Source organism: Cryptosporidium ryanae (assembly GCF_009792415.1).
Source record: "Cryptosporidium ryanae isolate 45019 chromosome Unknown contig_76, whole genome shotgun sequence".
NCBI lineage: Eukaryota > Apicomplexa > Conoidasida > Eucoccidiorida > Cryptosporidiidae > Cryptosporidium > Cryptosporidium ryanae.
The window spans coordinates 14,030-31,602 of NW_027125505.1; the positions used below are offsets into that span (position 1 = coordinate 14,030).

Genomic DNA, 17,573 nt, shown 5'->3' on the forward strand with positions numbered 1-17,573 from the left:
CTACACTCCAACAAATATCCCTTTACTTTCAATAAGTCCGTCCGTCTAATGTGTATGTATGTATGTATGTATATGCAAATATTTTACATTGTACCCTTATTTCTTTTTTTTTACCGGTACCCATTTACCTCCACTGTCATTCAAATCTAGATCTCGCTTGAGGCGCCAATGCCACTGGGTGGCTCCTCGGGGATTGCATGACATGCAGAAACACCAGGCGGGAGAGAAGTTATAAATAATCAGATACTATAAATGTCGGTCTATCTAGTCTATCTATACCAAGTCTATTTATTACTACGTACGACGTTTGTATCCCCGTTCACAGCAGGACACCCCACTCAGGCCCTCCAACGACTTGCTTGTTCGAACAGAACCCCGTTGAGTAAATATACAAGTACTTGGAATCCCCAGGAAGCGAAGGTAAATTGTGGCACATATAAGCACGCCGCAGCGTTAAGCCACGCCTGTTTGCAAGCAACAAACGTTCCAAAAAACGAGGCTCCCTTAACACACTAAAAATGACAGTTTCCTCCTCCCAGGAGCGGGGAGTTAGTGGCGGTAGAGCAGGTTGTATATAGGTGTTGATAGTCGTCGCCTCCTCTGTTACTGAGATGCAGATGGTGGTGGCCAAAGTAGTGGTTAAATGCTTGAGCGTGGCAAAGAGCTGCGTTCTCATTCACTCCAGCGACGTGAATGCCACCATTGCTGCCATCCTTGTGACACAACTTAATCCCAATGTCATCTCCTGCCAAGTCACCCCGGTCGTACTGCGCTCTGGGAGCAAGTTCGTCATCGTTGACCGGCAAGAATCCCCCATTGCCGTTACTACCACTGCTTGTACTCGTGGTGCCGTCGTCCAAAGAGCAACTCTTGTTACTCTGCAGTTGTCCTCCCCTGTACAAAATGTGTCCTCCCAACTTACTGTTAATTCCCATATTCTTCACCAGGCAGCATCCGGCTTGGGGAATGGAGGCGCGCTTCTCGTCCAAATAACACCTCGAGCCGTTCGCAGAGGCAATCCCTCCGTTGAAGGGGTAGAAAATCGGCGAACACTGGAAAGATCCCGGAGAGCCGTTCGTTGAGCTGAACGTTGAGTGCGGGGACACCGAAATGGAATTCGGAGACGATATCGAAAAGGGATTCATTATGCTCGGCTGACTCATCCTCGAATGCATTGCAATTAGAGTGGATATCCTCAGACCGTTCAGAAACTTGTCCGGAATTAAGTGGTGTTTGTGTATCAAAATCACCCCAGAGGCTGGCTCGTCGCAGGGAGCCGCGTTAGACTGTGTGAACAGCTTATACACGCCACTCGCGTTCCTGTTGCCGGTGCAGGTGCCGCCTGCACCTGCTCCTCCGCTGCCACCTCCGCCCCCTCCTTTGCTGGCGCCTCCCTGCATCCCGTTGCTCTCCATAGATCGGATTGTCTCCACGGACATTGAAGTTATTCTCCTAATAAGAGGATCCAAGTACGGCATGTACGGCCGTATGCCAATGTCATAGTCCAGCAGACAAAGGCTGTTGTATAGGATGTTCTGGTGCGTTGGGAGCTGCAGTATCGGGTCGTAACTTGTGAGTATGCTTATCAATATGGACGCGGATATCCTGCTTCCGGGTATGAGCAGATTTATCCCCGAGTACAGAGCGAGCTCGTGAGCGAACATTATTTTCTCAAAGAGGTAGGCATAGTCTATTTTGTCCCTTATTCCCAAAATAGCCTGTCCGACTGTGGTGCTAATGCCTATCTTTCTAGTCAAGCAGGACCCCGCTCCCTTCCTTCTGGAAGAGGGTGGGCAGTGGCCATCGCCGCCGCCCTCCTGGCAACGGTTGCCATAGCCGTAGCCACTGTAGCCTGCTGCAGCTCCACTCTTTTTCGAGCATCCTTTGTCGTTCCCGCTGAGGCCGGCACAGGCATCGCCGAATCCGTCTCTCTGGTGCTGGTCAGACATCCTGTACACCCCCGACTCGGACTGAGCGGCTGGGCCGCCTCCGCACTCGTCCATAGTCTTCTGCTGCTGGGAAATGGAAGGACCGCCTGTGGCGCCACAGGGTGGGGAAACTCCGGAGAGAGAGGAGAGCAGGGACTCCACAAGGTGCTTGAGTCTTGACAGGTAGTGCAGCGTCATGTGGGCTGGTGTCTTGTTTAGAAGAGAAGGCCCACCATACCTCGAAGTCTGCACAAGGAGCTGGATTTGCATCTCGACTATGTCTCTGCTCGATCTTATGATTCCGCTGCTCTGAACAAATCTGTGCAAGGGAGGCAAACCCGGACAGTGCTTCCTGTCGTGACACTCCCCGAGACACTCGCCCAGAGAGGCCGCCGTAACCACGGCGGCTGCAAACGTTGCAGCCAAAGAACTCCTGTCCAGTCTTCTCCTCGAAACCGGATCTCTTTCTAAGCAGAACATGTATTGGTCTATCAGACTCGTGGCTATGTGAAAAGTGCTCTTCTCCCAGGCAAGACGGTGTGCCACGTCGCTTATCCAACTCATAACAAGTTGTCTCTGATCGAGTTGTAAGAAGCATCCCGAACTTGTATACACGCTGTGGTGCACCTGAGCAAGCCTCTCTCTTCTGTACAAGTCTTCCCAGTCGACTAAGCTCATAGTCAAGGATTCTTTTGGTAATATGTCCTGGAATCTTCCAGATACCATCCATCTCCTGCATGTAGAAAATACGGTTGTGCCTCCCATTCCATTGCTGTTACACTGATTCGCGTTTGAATTCGAGAGATTGCCTCCTGACGTCGCTTTATCGTTTGCATTAGTTTGGTTATCATTGACTTCAACTCCATTTTCGCAGTGACGGCAAATGCTGTTCTTATCTTCCATTTTCACAGATCAATATACTATACAATCACATGTACATATATGTGGATATATATACATATATATATACATAATATATATTATATATATACATAACACATACATATATTATACATACACGTACACATATATATACCTGCACATATATTTCATATGGTGTTTTATCACGCTTGTGCAGAAGGAAAAGCAGTATTGCTCGGCTATTTATTCGGTGAAGAGAGTGTGTGTTTCGTCCCACCACCTTGTGCTCAAACCAAATATGCTCGATTGGAAGGAGATCCAGTAGAGTTGGCGTGATCACGCACCAACCAAGAATTCAACATTCAAGAAACTCGCTGAAAGGAGTTTTTCGCCCTCCAGTCATAAAGGACGTATGTATACGGTCTCCTCCAGGCTGAAAGACGACATAAACCAAGTACACCTTGTTAAATGTATACTCGCGCAGATTTCAATTCAAGTGGCTGCAAATACACTGTTGATTTGGCTCTCTTGACCTATTCTTTTATCGTGTCAAAAGCACCAGGGTTTTCCCAGGTCGCTTTGCCATATATATTTTCCTCAAGCAAGCCAACGACTTTGTTTTCTAAAATAAAGAAGACTGTCCTCGCTATTTACGTGGCTTTATTACTGTTCCATTTGTACTATTGATATTGTCTCTATCGCAGCCTCCAGTACAGGCGGATGCTATCAATGATACGCAAAATGTGGTTAGCCTATTTCAATGGGAATTATCTATCTTAAAACGCCGTATCCATTTAAGTTTATATCCTCAAGATCAAAAGGGGGTATAGATTTTTAACTTGACTGAATTCCTCCTATCTTTTTTATTTTTTACCCTTTTTTGTACTTAATATTATTTATATTTTTTTGGCGTCAACTTATATTGGCAAATTATGTTTTGATAAATAAAATAGTGAAACACGTACGGATATACATGATAATCAAAAATCTTCCTCCCAAGTAAACAGCCTCACTTTTTGCCTATTTATTATTTGTGTCTCCTAGACACATTATTTATTATTATTTACCCAGTGTCTTTTAATTATATATCCCATTAATATCCGCTCATTTCTCCTCTTTACTCCACACACTAGTGCATCTTGAGACGGCACATTGGCGCCAAATAACGTCGATTTTTAAAGATATCCCATTTGCGTATCGGTGTTGCCTTGTTTTTCCAAGTTGATAGGTTTTCTGCAGTCGCTCTTTCTTGGGTTTGTCTGAGTCCCTCCTTTAGTTAGGTCCGCGACGCCACCATTTGCGTTGTGTTGTATCCCTGCACCTGTTCTCTGTAGCTGATGATCTCCGCCCTCGCCCCCCTCGCGACCTAGGTCGGCCCTGCCTCTCCCCGAGCCAACTTGTTTCCCCGAAAACCCCCGTTCCGGAGGAATTCACTTTAGCCTTGATGAGGCTACACTTCGACAAGAAGGGAGCATCTACTCTGGACAAAATGCAGGGACGAGAAGGCCTGGGAAGCGCCGAAGTGACAATTAGTGGCGAAAAATGGATAATGGATATCTAATTGAAGTACTTAATATAATAAATTCTAGACTAAAACGGTGGACAGCAATTATAACTCCCTCATTCCAGTATTATTGCCGGAATAAACAATGACAGTGTATCTAAATCATATGCAGACTGGTGCATTCTATTTCGCTTTTATCATATTTTTTTCTCAAAATTCAAATATTTTTTCTACTATAAAGCAAAAACAATTAGAATACGTATAGTTCCTTAGATATGTATCCATTAGTTTGGCTCATTTACTACACTTTTGTGCAGTAATGCCTTCACTCCTTTCGCGACCGCGAATCCCATTTCTGCGTCATTAGTTGCCCCTACCTACAAAGTCAGTAGTTGCAGATAGAATCGAATAAACCAGATGTTCATTTAGAAGCACATGAGATGCATGCAAATTCAAATGCATGCCCCACAAATTCCCAGTGTTGCATGTTTTATACTAGCAACGAAATGCGCGTAGACCAACCAATATAACCTGACATAATTGGAATGCTTGAATGGTTTTACTCGTTATACGTAACTTTGTTCGATTTCCTTCTCATTTTGAGTGCTTACGTTTTTCTTATTTTGAGATAAAGTAATAGCTTCTTCTAAAACTTTGACAACCTCGAGATGTCCATTTAACTCAGCTAACTCCTTGAGAGTAAAGCCGTTTCTGTCCTTATAGTCCAAAGATGAGCCATTTTTTATCAACAACCTGACCGTTTTTTCATAACCTCTAACAGAAGCGGAGGAAAGGGGTGTGCACCCCAAGTTACTTATAACATTGGTCTTGGCCCCGAACTTAATCAATAAAGACACAATCTCGTCAAAACCATTGGCTGAGGCGAAGTGCAATGGCGTGCAATTCATCCTTGTTGCTTTGTTGGGATCCGCGTTTGAATTTAAAAGTTTTTTAACTATTATAGAATGTCCATGCAAAGAGGCCCAATGAAGTGGTGTGAACCCTCTTTCGTTGCTAATATTAACGTTGATTTTGTAATTCAAGTCTGAAGACACCGTTAATATTTTAGTTATTAGCTTGGAATTCCCCGTTTTCGATCCACTCAAAAGTATTAAATTTAATTCGTCAACTGTACATGATTCCAAATTACTATATTCGTCTTCAACTAAATCTTGACTCGAATCGGTCCTGCTAAAACCATTGTTACCACTGTAAACCCTTGAATTCATTACGTTTGCAACACTATTTTCGGATAGACTGTTCCTTAAATTATCCAAGTTTGAATTTAATTCGGATTTTGATTTACTATCGTCTTTCCTAAGTATACCCCTCTCTACCATTTTAAATAACTTACTACTATATTGATGGCCTTTATCCTGCTTGCTTCTGTTACCATCCGAAGCAACATTAATTTTGGTTTTAACATTCGTATCAGTCCCATCATTGTTTTCTAATTCCTCTATGATATATTTGTCATTTTTGTTAGTGTTGCTGTTAGCATTACTGCTGCTACCAACATCAATACTACTCAATTTTTCAATTAAAGTTGAATTTCTCGATACCTTATTAGAATTCGAGAACTTTCCAAAAGAGGAGGTTGAAACTGACGAAAATGCAACGGCACTATTATTGCTGCTGCTGCCGTTTACATTCATATTAGCAGTTATTTCTTCGTTCTCAAATTGCAAATCTTCATCTGCGCTATAATAACAGTCATCTGTCAATACCATTCCAACCCCCACACCTCCGCCCCCTTTCAGACCAGTTTTAGTTGCATTTAAATAACTTAATGTCGCCTTCCCGTCTAAACAGCAACTTTCACTATTACAAGTGTTGGTCTCAACAACCTCTAAAGTTTGGTTGTCCATAGAATATACACAGATTCTGTAACTACAATAATGATAATGATTGTTTTTATTGAGTATATATGTGTTAAACTGAATGTTTTAGCTTTAAAAGCCAGTTTGCTTGTTATTTGTATTTCTACAAAAAAAAAAAAATTCAGTTCAAGTATCACTTAGTTAATTTAACAAACTCCTTGCCGGTATTGAATACAAAGCCTCAATAACAACAAATAACGTTACTTTTAATTTATATTTCAAGAGAAGAAAAAAGAAAGAGAAAGAAAGAATGAAATAGTCAGTATTTCTTGTTTCCCTCCTTTATTGCTCCAAAAAATCAAAAATTCTTTAACATTTCTTACTTATATTATTATTTGTGTTGTCTAATTCTCGTATTCTTAATTATAAACAGCAAAAATAGGGTTTATAATTAATAACTTAAAAGCCACTCAGTATTGCTCAATCGCTATCTTGTTAACGCTCGCGTCTCTAAGTCTAAAAGTAGCCACTTTCCACCTGTAGATATCTGCTCCTTTATCCTAATTCTCTCAACTTTAATTTTTTTTCTTACTCCTCTCTAATCTGTGGGGTAACTTCTCACCCTCGAGCTAATAATGGCATTTATGCATTGCGCGCCTGTTATAGTGCGAATCCGAGTGGTAGCGCCGAGGCTTCATGCCCACATAAAAATCGTAAGAGAGAAAGCAACAAAAATATGGGATATAATGGTTTTTAGGAGTTGTTGATTAAACTATAGTTGTGGAGATGAGGGGTCGCTACGAGTGGAACCGATCACTTGCTTCTTTGTCTGCTTGCTTGGCACCGATGCAATGCTCGAGACGAAAACGAACTGCATGAAGCAGGGCTTCAAACCGGAGCAACAGCTAAATTTGCTGCCATCATAAACATGCACTATGGCCGCCTTTAGATTCGGCGTTGAAGAGTTGCGTTTTAGGCTTAATTCAGCCTCTCCACTCCACTTCAGGCACCTCTTGTTCCATCTTATGAGAGCAGTTTCTCGCAAAACACGAGTTTAGGGGAAGATTTGATGCGTTTTTAGGCTGAAAAGAGTGCAAGAGAAACGGATTTGAGAGAAAAAGGAAAATAACGCCTTAGAAACAACTAATTAATATCTATTTATTATTCATAAATATATACATCTCAACTCTTCGTTAATTACACGGTTTACAACAAAAACAAAAATGGTTCTGGTCTCTCTTCATTTCAATGTGCTAAACCATTTTAATGGTGTTGTACAAAGTGATATTCTTTTCCATTGGAATTCTAAACTCGGAAAATGGTATAATTAGAGACTTCTCATCCTTTACAATTAAACATAAAGTTGGCATTAATTCCATATATGTCATATTGTCGTATATTAAGGTGGAAATTATGTTTGATTTTTCAATAAAGGTTTTGTAATTTCCAAATATAAAACCGGTTTCTAGCTGAACTCCAATACCAAAAATAATTAGCATAGATTGATATCTAATTCTTGTGAGTCTATAATAAATGATAAAAATTACTACAAATAACAAAAGCTTTATCCATGTCAAGAAAGAAGTAACTAAAAAACTTCCATTCAGATACAAGTCAACTATGAAATAAGATGAAAGTGTAACCATTAATATTGGGAATATAAAATTTGACCTTCTCTTTGAAGCAATAAACTTTACTGCTGAGTTTCCATTATAATAATTAATTTTAAAAACGCTGTTATTAAATATTCTCGTCATCTCATTCTTTGTATTTGAACTCCCTATACTCGCACCATCATTACCACTGTCTCTTATTCCAATATTTCTTTCTTTACTACTCATTTCTTATATATATGCATGAATATTTATATTAGATATATATACATAAACACTCACCAAATTCAAAGTAACAGTGCTCCCGTTCTTCCTCTGTCAACCCAATGTCGTACTCAATACATATATAACACCCACCAAGCCTCTTGATTAGAACAAGGTTTCTCTATAGTTATCGCAGATTATTCAAATTTTTTCCTGATTTCTACTTAAACGATTACTTTTTGCTGCGTGTTTAAAATTCAAACCATGTTTCTGGAATAATGAAATACAAAATTTTCGGCACAATTACGAAGATAAGCAAGTGAGGATGCAATGTAATAAATCGCACCAAATGGGTCAAGTTATTTTTCCTTAGATCAAGATCATAAGATCTTCCCTTTATCTTATTCCTCCTCTTCACTTCCACTGAGTCTTACACTATATGGCTTCTCAAGTACTGCCTATTTGCGACTAGTGTCATTTAATTGTGAAAATTATTCATTAAAAGGCCCCAACTTGTATTTTTTTTTTCTTTTTTATCCTAACTGTCTTTATCATGTACAACATAGAATCTCGAAAAAGGCGCGCGATTCTGTTTTTCGTTATAAGTGCCCACAATTTAAACCCTGATTTTTTTAATAGTAATTTACCTTGACCTTCAGTTTATTTATAAACAAATACCTGACTTTCGATATCCTGTCGTTTATTTGTTTTGCTGCTTTACAGAAGCAACACTTGGTCCTTGCTGATATTTGGGCCTTGACACATTTGGCCTTAACTACTACTTATATTGAAGCACTGATTTGTCATTCATAGTAGTCCAAGTAATGTTCTCAAATTCATCCTTTGGATCTCAGAACAGCAAGTACAATGTGAACAACAGCATTGAGCTTCCCAATTGCCCGAGTGATTCCATTAATAAGGTATGTTTCAATCTCAAATTAAAGGTATACTTAGATGTGATAATGATTTGAACTAAGGAACAAATAAGTGAGATGGACAAGTGAGAAAGCGATATTTAAAAATTAGAGCTGAAATTAAATCATTTCATCGTTTACGTACACAAATATCAATCTCGTTTTGTCCTGATCATTATCGCCTTTGATCAGTGCTTAGTTATTGATTAGGGTCCAATACTCTACTCTGGTTTTGTTGTTCCTCATTCATCTAAAACACTTTCCCTTTTTTGCTCCGACTAACTGTATTTAATTGAAACAGGTGTGTTGGTCAATGAACTCTTCCTTGTTAGCAGCTTCTTCTTGGGACAAAACAGTGACTGTATGGGAAGTGCAGCATATGGGAGGAAATTCAGTAAATACTCGTTTTGGTAAGTAACAGTGTTTCATTACCTATCTGCAGACTATTATCACATTTCATTTTAGGAGCTACCTTTCAACACAACGCTCCCGTACTAGACTGTGCCATAAGTTCAGACAACAGATATTTGTTTGCAGGAGGATGCGACAACGAACTCAAAATGCACGATATGAATACAAGACAAAGTCAAGTAGTAGGGAGACACGATGCACCAATATCAAACGTTTTTTGGTGTGATGAACAGAAGTTTGTGGTCACTGGGAGCTGGGACAAAACTATAAAGTTTTGGAATGGTCAGTCTCAATCTCCTGTATATACACTTAATATTCCCGAGAGAGTATATGCCATGGATATTAAGTATCCTGCTCTAGTTGCTGCCGCTGCCGACAATGCAGTATACGTGTGGAATTTGCAAAACATAACACCCACCCCTTATAAGAGAATACAAACTCAGCTTAAACTGCAGCCTAGATCTATATCTCTTTTTCCAGATAGAACTGGATTTGCTATTGGCTCCATCGAAGGAAGATGCGCAATTTCACACATCGAGGAGTCTCACAGAGACAAAAACTTTCCCTTCAGATGTCACAGAGTCACTACAAGTAGTCCGGATATTGCTTATTCCATTAACAGCATTGACTTTCATCTGCAATACGGGACATTTGCCACTGGGGGAAGTGACGGTGCCATCGCGTTTTGGGACAAAGACAACAGATCTAGACTCACTATCATGAAGAGCATGCCTGCTCCAGTTACCGACATTAAGTTCAGTCCATCAGGCAAGCTTCTCGCCTACTCCCTGAGTTATGATTGGAGTAAAGGGTACGATAACACCGCCATTAATAATAGTTGCAACAAGGTTCTCGTTCATGTTATGAACGAAGAACACGTTTGCCCCAAAGGAAAGAGGTCATAATTAACACAAATGCCACATCTTCTTATTTATTGTTAGTTATTTAATTCAACTATTTTTTATACTATATTAATTATATTTTCCGCAAATTTTTGCATGTATTCTTGCGGTAATCTTGACAGCCCTGTGGAGTGGCGCCCACATGAGACGCCGCGCGGTTGTCGAGCCGCCTCTTGCTTGTAGTGGAGCCGGTCATACGGAAAACGCCTTTGGCGTTTATTTAAGTTTACATTGAACAATATACATAAGATAATTATAGATAAATAGTTACTTTGATCAGTGTACGTTTAAGGTTTTTCCTATTTATATTAAATTTGTTTGCCTTGCCAGTGACAAATCAACAATTATTGATATATTTTCCCGTCATTTTCGATATTAATTTTTTTACAATCAGCTTCTCCTTTGATCATTTTTATTTTATATAATTTACAAAGGAATTAAACATGAAAATAAAGAAAGGTAAGTGTAATTGAGAGGAGACATGGAACGATTTGTTTTAACTTTGTCTTTCAGACGTTAGTTCATCTGCTTCGAAATGCAGGAAAAACCACTTCGCCACGACATCGACCCAGAGAAGGGAGCTTATGTCCTCGCCACTATCTAAGGAACTAAGGCAAAAGTACAATGTAAGTTTGCTTTGTTGTTTATCTCGATTATCCCGAATAATCGGGGATTAAATGTGCATAATTACGTCGCAAACTATTCTCTTTTACTTGCTCACTTAGGTTCGATCTCTTCCGATTAGAAAGGGAGACGAAGTTATGGTCATTAGAGGCTCTAGTCACGACTACGAAGGAACTGTAACTTCTGTCAAAAGAAAGAAGTTCGTGATAAACGTCGAGAGAATTACCAGAAACAAAACCAACGGAGAAACAGTTCCCATAGGCATTCATCCCTCCAACGTTGTTATTACCAAGCTTAAATTGAACAAGGACAGGAGAGACCTTCTTGCTCGCAAAAACCGTTCTAACAATAGAAAAGGCAAATACTCTGACGATGCTGCCGACCTGGACTAATTACATTTTAAATTGCTAGATAACGTCTTCTTCTAGTTATACCTAACTGTTTTTTATTTCGTTGTCTCGTCTGTGATCGGGTTCTAATTGTCACATTTCTCGTTCCGGTCCTATGTAGCCTTCTCTAACTCCTAATCATGAGCTAACCGATACCTGCTTTTCCTCGTCAATTTTCCCCTGCCTCACTCAGGCCCCGGATTCTGCACCATTTTATTGACATTTAGATCACCGGTACCGCCCAAAGGGCATTTGGCGCCCAAGTCGAGACGAATATTTATTGCCGGTATGACAATATATATAAATTAAAATTTATATAATTTTGTCTCGGTACCTAACAAAAATATAAAAGGGAAAACAACAATAATATGCGCTAATAAACTCAAGCTTATTTATTAGTTGTTTTGTCATTCAAATATAAATTACTGACATAGTCGCTATCTTTTCTTTCTTTATTAGACTATAAGTGAAAGAGCAAGATAGAAGAGTAGGACCAGAAGAAGGAACGAGTGCAAGAGAGCGTACTGTATAACTAGGTAGACTTTTTTTGTTCATATTGAATAGCTGAAGATTAAGTACTAATATATAATGGGTATCAGCAGAGACAGCCGTCATAAACACCGAGCTACCGGTGGTCGTATGCCAATTGTGGTTAAGAAGAGGAAGTATGAGATGGGACGTCCTGCTTCAAACACCAAGCTCGGAACAACGTCAAGAATCAGAGTTATTAGATGTAGAGGAGGTAACAAGAAATTCAGAGCCCTCAGACTTGATAGTGGCAATTATTCCTGGGGTTCACAAGGAATATCGAGAAAAACACGTATTATGGAGGTCGTATACAATGCATCAAATAATGAATTAGTTCGCACAAAAACACTCGTCAAGAATGCCATTGTGGTTATTGATGCTACTCCATTCAGACAATTCTATTTACAAAGATATGGTGTTGAACTCGGAAGACACAAAACAAATTCCGAGGCTGTTAATTCCTCAGACAAGGAGGCAAAAAAACAAAGTGGACACCTTTTAGCAACAAAAAAAGCCAGATTAATGAATAATGTGATTGATCCTCTGGTTGAGGAGCAATTTGGAATTGGTCGTCTTCTTGCTTGCGTGTCTTCCCGTCCTGGACAATGTGGTAGATGCGACGGATACATTCTTGAAGGTAAAGAGCTCGAGTTCTACAAGAAGAAACTAGAAAAGAAGAAATCATCTAAGTAAGCTGTTTAGTTTTTTAATTCAGGACTTCCCTCAATAGTCTTTAATGTATTAATCCTATTCTGGAATTAGATAAGGTTAATTTTTTGCTCTTATTCAATCGTTTATTTGTCGTTTGCCGTTACTTTTTTCTGTTTTTTACTTTGAAATCTAGATTTTGCTCTTTTAATTCCTTTTTATATCTAATTAATGATAGTTTGTTCTCTGTCTCAACCAACTCTGTTGCATTTATTTGTATCTTGTTTACGCATTGTTTTTATTAGTTTCAATTGATTTAGTCAGTAATTGCAATATTGGTCTTAGTTAACTTACCTTAAATGGGCAGACTTCTGTAGGTGACGAATCGCAAACTTGTTTAATGTACTTTCTCCTCAATGCAGATGCCATTGGTGTCAACCCTGTGTTTAAAGATTTATTTATCATCATAAATTTGCTTTCCCAAATGAATAAAAAACCTTACCTGATAAATGTGCAATCCAGTCTCTGCTTCTCCAATGCCAAAGTGTATTGTCTTTTCTGAAATGAGTAAAGCTTCTTCTTATTGAATTCATTATTCTTGGAGAAACCACCACGACGTTCTCAGTGGACTGTATTATTCCATTTAACTCCAAATTATGTTTCATCGCAAATAAACAATAATTCATTACTTTATCCGAATCTATTTCCTTTTTGTCCTCCACCAAGATATTTGTTAACATTGGTTGATCTTTAAGCCCTATCGCGAATATTAACGGTATTTAGAGTAAAGCAATAATTATATATAGTATATACTGTTCACTCCTTACCTTTTGCATTCCATTTATTTATTCCATCAATTAACAAGCTATCCTTATATTTCTTTTAATACAATAAAGTTAATCGCAAACACACATAGCCAAGATATTTTTCACTGGACAACTAACTTACGTATTTACTCAATATCTGAAACACCAATTGCCTTGAAAATTGATTATTCCTTATCAACATAACACCGTTATTAAGTGGATATTTGTCTATATAGCACTTTGTATCTGCTGCTATTATTAATCCAGTAGTGCTCAACGAATAATTTTTTATCAATGTTTCTATTTTGAACTCAAAATTTGTGAACATCGCATCCAGATCCATGTACAATACCCATTTTATTTTATTTGATAATATCATTATACCACTTTTATCAGTTACTTTCTTATTTGTGAATAACTTCCATACTGCCAGGTATCTCCAAAAATGTGGATGTTTGCAAGCTTTGTCACAATTAAACAAGTAAAATTTGACAATAATGAATTCATTTGTATGTTTGATTCTATTTAAGAATAGAAACTATCAAACTTACTTTTTTCATCAATCTCCAACTTGCTTTTCCTTAATACAAACAAAAAATAAATCAGTATAAACTTAACACTCCTTTTTTTAGAGTAATAAACTCACTCTTCGGTACTGGCATTATCGTTACAGCTAAAGTGAACGTAACAATAATCGTGCTTTCTCGAATACTCCAATCTGTTCTCCTTTAATTCCAACAATGTATTAAAACTTTCATTTCCTGCTGTTAATACCACTATTTCGCACACAGCATTGCTTTCCTCACTCCCAAAAAGTTCATTTTTTGGAAAATATTCCAGTTTAAAGTGAAAATTACCATTCGAATTAATGTCACCACTCCAATCCGGAATCCACGTCTCTAAATAAGCGTAAGAAAACCCATCTTCCTTTTTGATTAACTCAAAATCAGTTAACACGCTCCCCTCGCCTGTCCTAAACACATATAAAATAACAACAAAAGCAAGAACGAGTGCTATATTCCTCATTATAACTCCTTGTACACATCAATTGCTTTATGAATTAATTAGCATGTCAAATAATATATGTGTTTCATTAGTGACTAAAACATATAGTTCGCTAACCATTCATTAATGAGTTTCCTTTTGTTGTCTAGTTATGTATGTGCTTCCTTCAATACTGCTTAAATTTTGCAGAAATATTAAATGGCGAAAAACTGCAAATTCTAACTAAAAAAAATCAACTTTAAATATAAAGAACAATTATAAGTTGCTATTTCATTTAATTTCGCGTAGGAATCCCCTTATACATCTATTCTTAAATCTGTTATGCTTTATTTTTTCTTAATTTCTGTTTTAATTCAAACTCTTGTCTGTCATAACAAAATTTGCATGTGGATAATGCACATACGAAGCAAAAATGCATGTAAATTAATAAAATGGTGCATGAAAGTTGTATTAGGTGTGGAGGCAGGTATTTTTCAAAAAGTACATAAACAAGGTACAAATGAGCATTTGTATAAAAAAACAGTTAGAATGACTTAAAAGTATATAAGGTTAGTTAAAATAAAGGCGAAATATTAACTTTTTGATGGTTATTCCGGAGGAGTATGATACTTGAATATGTACTCACCAGAAACCTTTGTGCTTGATTGTTTGCTTGAATCCATAATATAAAAATCATTATCCTGAATTGAATCAACAACACCAACAAAAACTCCAGTTTTAGGAGAAACAGAAATTGAATTATCACCAATACCTGGTTTATTTGGGGTAATACTTTGAGGCGAAATCGCAATCATCTCATCAGGTCTAATTTGTCCGTCAATAATTAAGATAATATAACAAGTAACTCTAGGTACCTCTGGGGGAAAAAGAATGTCGGAAATTACTCCTTTTTTATTGTAAAACTCTCCCTGAGATATAACAGTAATTTCAACACCTCTTCTACAAAAAATAGGATGAAAAGAATCATCGTCATTTCCGTTACCGTTACTTGTGACACCTTTGTTTCTTGAGAGCTCAGAAGATCCTGCCCAATTGGGTCTTTTTCCTGCGTAATTTGTGGTGTGTGAAAGAGCATTTGATTGTGCCTGCCCAGTAAAATTGGAGTTTTGAGAACTATTCAAAGATGAATTAACCAGTAATATATCCTCCCTCCTCAATACAACAGTGTGAGGTCCAATATCCAAGAGTACCTCAACATTATTTCCTTTAAAACTCCTAATTGATCCTATAAGAGCCTTATGTTTTCCTCTAATAATTCTAACCTTCTCGTTGACGAAAATGTCATCAGGTCCATTTCTCCCGTTGGAATAAACAGAATGCAGACCCATTCCATGAACCCTGCCACCTCCCATGTTCCTCGCAACATTTCCATAGTTTTTAGGAGCGTTGGAAGCAGGTCCAAAACTGGAGTTATCCCCAATTCTGCGTGTACCGGTACTGTCTCCTAAATCATGAATTTGTTTTCTTGCACCATGGTCTCTGATTGAGTTTGGAAAATGTCCACTCATTTCTGCAGTTTTTATAATAATAAGTTGTCTGCCTTCACAGACGATATATCCGTTATCATCTAATTTCGTTGGTATTTTGACAAAACAAGTAGACTTCCAAATATGTTCTACTTTCCCAGATTTACCTGAATTTGTGCCTTCAATAACCTGGACAGTCGACTTGACTCCAAAAACGTTTCCATTACTGTCTGGAATTCTATACATTAAAGACGTGTTTCTTTTTGAGGATATTTCAGAGGATTTAACTTGAACGCTTTCACCAGAACAAGTAAGGATTCTGAGCAATTTATTTCTTCCAATAAAAACTATAATACCTATTTTACCACTATATAATTGAACAAGGTCGTCCAGCGAGAATCCATCAATAGTAGAAAGGCCACTAGAGACGACAATATCTTGAGACACTTTTTTTAAATAATCTGTAGGACATTTTATTGGTTGTGCTCCACTTAAAGGATATATAATCGCTATATTACTACCTTTCTCAAAACTTGTAACTAGACCTGATTCACCTTCATTTACTCCTTCAATGACTCTAACCGAGTCTCCTATTTCAAACGATTTGACTATCTGATTAGGTTGAACAAGTATTGGTTGGGTTATTCCCAATGACTTATCTAAAGGAAGCACCTCAACCAATTCATCTATACCTGTGTTCGTAGAAGTGATCTTAGATTTGACGCCAATTAATTCTCCTTTCGTTATGACAACATGATCCCCTACGAAAAATGAAGTTGGCTTTTTATTTTTAAGCAAGGCTTTTGTGTCTATATTGATCTCAGAAAGGTCAGATGCTCCAAAAAAATTCTTGATCTCATCTATGCTTGGATGAACTAAGTCACCAACTATAAGTCTGTTTGATTTCATTTTCTTGAGTAAGTACCCTTTTTCAAACTCAAACAGTTGATTCGCAAATTTAACAGTTCCTCTTATGTGCGTAAGTTCTACCACACCACCAAGTGATTCAATTTTATCTCTATCAAACAACCTTGCCTGTGGTCTTATTTTAGAACTCGAGAACGATTCGCTTTTTATATTCTTCGACTTTTTAATCATCGATTGAATGTCCAATCTTGGAACCAATCTTATTATAACTTCTGATTCATGCTCGTCAACTTCGTATATTTGTGCCAAGTCGCCCTTGTAGAGTCCACTTTTAACTCTGACCCAACTTTCTCTTGTTAGTTGTTCCTTTTCTAACAAATCAGCAGAAAATACCTTTGTCATCTCCTGCAATGGTATTATCTTTATAGACGACAATATCACTCCTCTAAAACCTTTTAGTGCCTCTGCGACGTAATTTGGTGCATCTGATTCTATATATATATACCCTCTGTAATTTGAAGCTGCATATGCCGACAATATTGGCAACTCTTTTTTAGACTTATAACACTCGTATGACTTTTGCAGGATTGATATGCACAAATCCCTTTCTATTCCTTTTTTATCCAACTTCACAAGCCACAACTTCGGATCTCTTGTCGTTGGCAATATTTCTATAGCATTTATTCCCCCAAGTCTACCTGATCCATATCTTCCCCCATATCCCATATTGTACATCTCGCCTTCATCTCCATATGCCTCTATTTCTCCGTATCCTCCCCTTGATTCAGCAATCACATCTTTACCGGTTGTTTTATTCTTCAAGTCATCTAATTCGTCCATTTCTTTGTTCTCATACTTCCGTTCTAACTGTGCTATTGCCTCCTCTAGGTGTCCCGCTCCTCCCATATGTCTTCTTACTCTCCCATCCTCTCTTTCCAAGTCCGCTTTCCTTCGCGTGCTTATCTCTGCCGCACTTGAAGAATACTCTAACTCTTCATTATAAATGTCGTCATAATAATCTTCTTCATCTTCTTCGTCATCTTCTCCCACAAGCGCCTCTACATCCAGAAACGCGTTGACGCC

General features: G+C 38.2%; 8 protein-coding genes across 8 annotated transcripts; 3 read left to right on the forward strand and 5 right to left on the reverse strand.

Annotated features, from left to right (window-relative positions):
* Positions 1-512: 512 nt before the first annotated feature.
* On the reverse strand, positions 513-2,831 carry FG386_003378 (uncharacterized protein; the record flags this gene model as incomplete). Its single annotated transcript, XM_067342692.1, has 1 exon — positions 513-2,831. The coding sequence occupies one exon, from the start codon at positions 2,829-2,831 to the stop codon at positions 513-515; it is 2,319 nt and encodes a 772-aa protein (XP_067198622.1).
* Positions 2,832-4,859: 2,028 nt separating this feature from the next.
* On the reverse strand, positions 4,860-6,023 carry FG386_003379 (ankyrin-related protein; the record flags this gene model as incomplete). The annotated part of the gene is made up of 1 exon (XM_067342693.1): positions 4,860-6,023. One exon carries the CDS (start codon positions 6,021-6,023, stop codon positions 4,860-4,862), a length of 1,164 nt encoding a protein of 387 aa, XP_067198623.1.
* Positions 6,024-7,366: 1,343 nt separating this feature from the next.
* On the reverse strand, positions 7,367-7,954 carry FG386_003380 (PIG-H; the record flags this gene model as incomplete). The annotated part of the gene is made up of 1 exon (XM_067342694.1): positions 7,367-7,954. One exon carries the CDS (start codon positions 7,952-7,954, stop codon positions 7,367-7,369), a length of 588 nt encoding a protein of 195 aa, XP_067198624.1.
* A 1,203-nt stretch (positions 7,955-9,157) lies between these two features.
* On the forward strand, positions 9,158-10,160 carry FG386_003368 (uncharacterized protein; the record flags this gene model as incomplete). The annotated part of the gene is made up of 2 exons (XM_067342682.1): positions 9,158-9,254; positions 9,310-10,160. 2 exons carry the CDS (start codon positions 9,158-9,160, stop codon positions 10,158-10,160), a joined length of 948 nt encoding a protein of 315 aa, XP_067198612.1.
* A 440-nt stretch (positions 10,161-10,600) lies between these two features.
* Positions 10,601-11,173, forward strand: FG386_003369 (uncharacterized protein; the record flags this gene model as incomplete). Its single annotated transcript, XM_067342683.1, has 3 exons — positions 10,601-10,616; positions 10,671-10,783; positions 10,883-11,173. 3 exons carry the CDS (start codon positions 10,601-10,603, stop codon positions 11,171-11,173), a joined length of 420 nt encoding a protein of 139 aa, XP_067198613.1.
* A 585-nt stretch (positions 11,174-11,758) lies between these two features.
* FG386_003370 (40S ribosomal protein S8) lies at positions 11,759-12,391 on the forward strand (the record flags this gene model as incomplete). The annotated part of the gene is made up of 1 exon (XM_067342684.1): positions 11,759-12,391. The coding sequence occupies one exon, from the start codon at positions 11,759-11,761 to the stop codon at positions 12,389-12,391; it is 633 nt and encodes a 210-aa protein (XP_067198614.1).
* Positions 12,392-13,794: 1,403 nt separating this feature from the next.
* Positions 13,795-14,178, reverse strand: FG386_003371 (uncharacterized protein; the record flags this gene model as incomplete). Its single annotated transcript, XM_067342685.1, has 1 exon — positions 13,795-14,178. The coding sequence occupies one exon, from the start codon at positions 14,176-14,178 to the stop codon at positions 13,795-13,797; it is 384 nt and encodes a 127-aa protein (XP_067198615.1).
* A 566-nt stretch (positions 14,179-14,744) lies between these two features.
* Positions 14,745-17,330, reverse strand: FG386_003372 (spt5-like transcription initiation proteinhypothetical protein; the record flags this gene model as incomplete). The annotated part of the gene is made up of 1 exon (XM_067342686.1): positions 14,745-17,330. The coding sequence occupies one exon, from the start codon at positions 17,328-17,330 to the stop codon at positions 14,745-14,747; it is 2,586 nt and encodes an 861-aa protein (XP_067198616.1).
* Between the last annotated feature and the right edge of the window lie 243 nt (positions 17,331-17,573).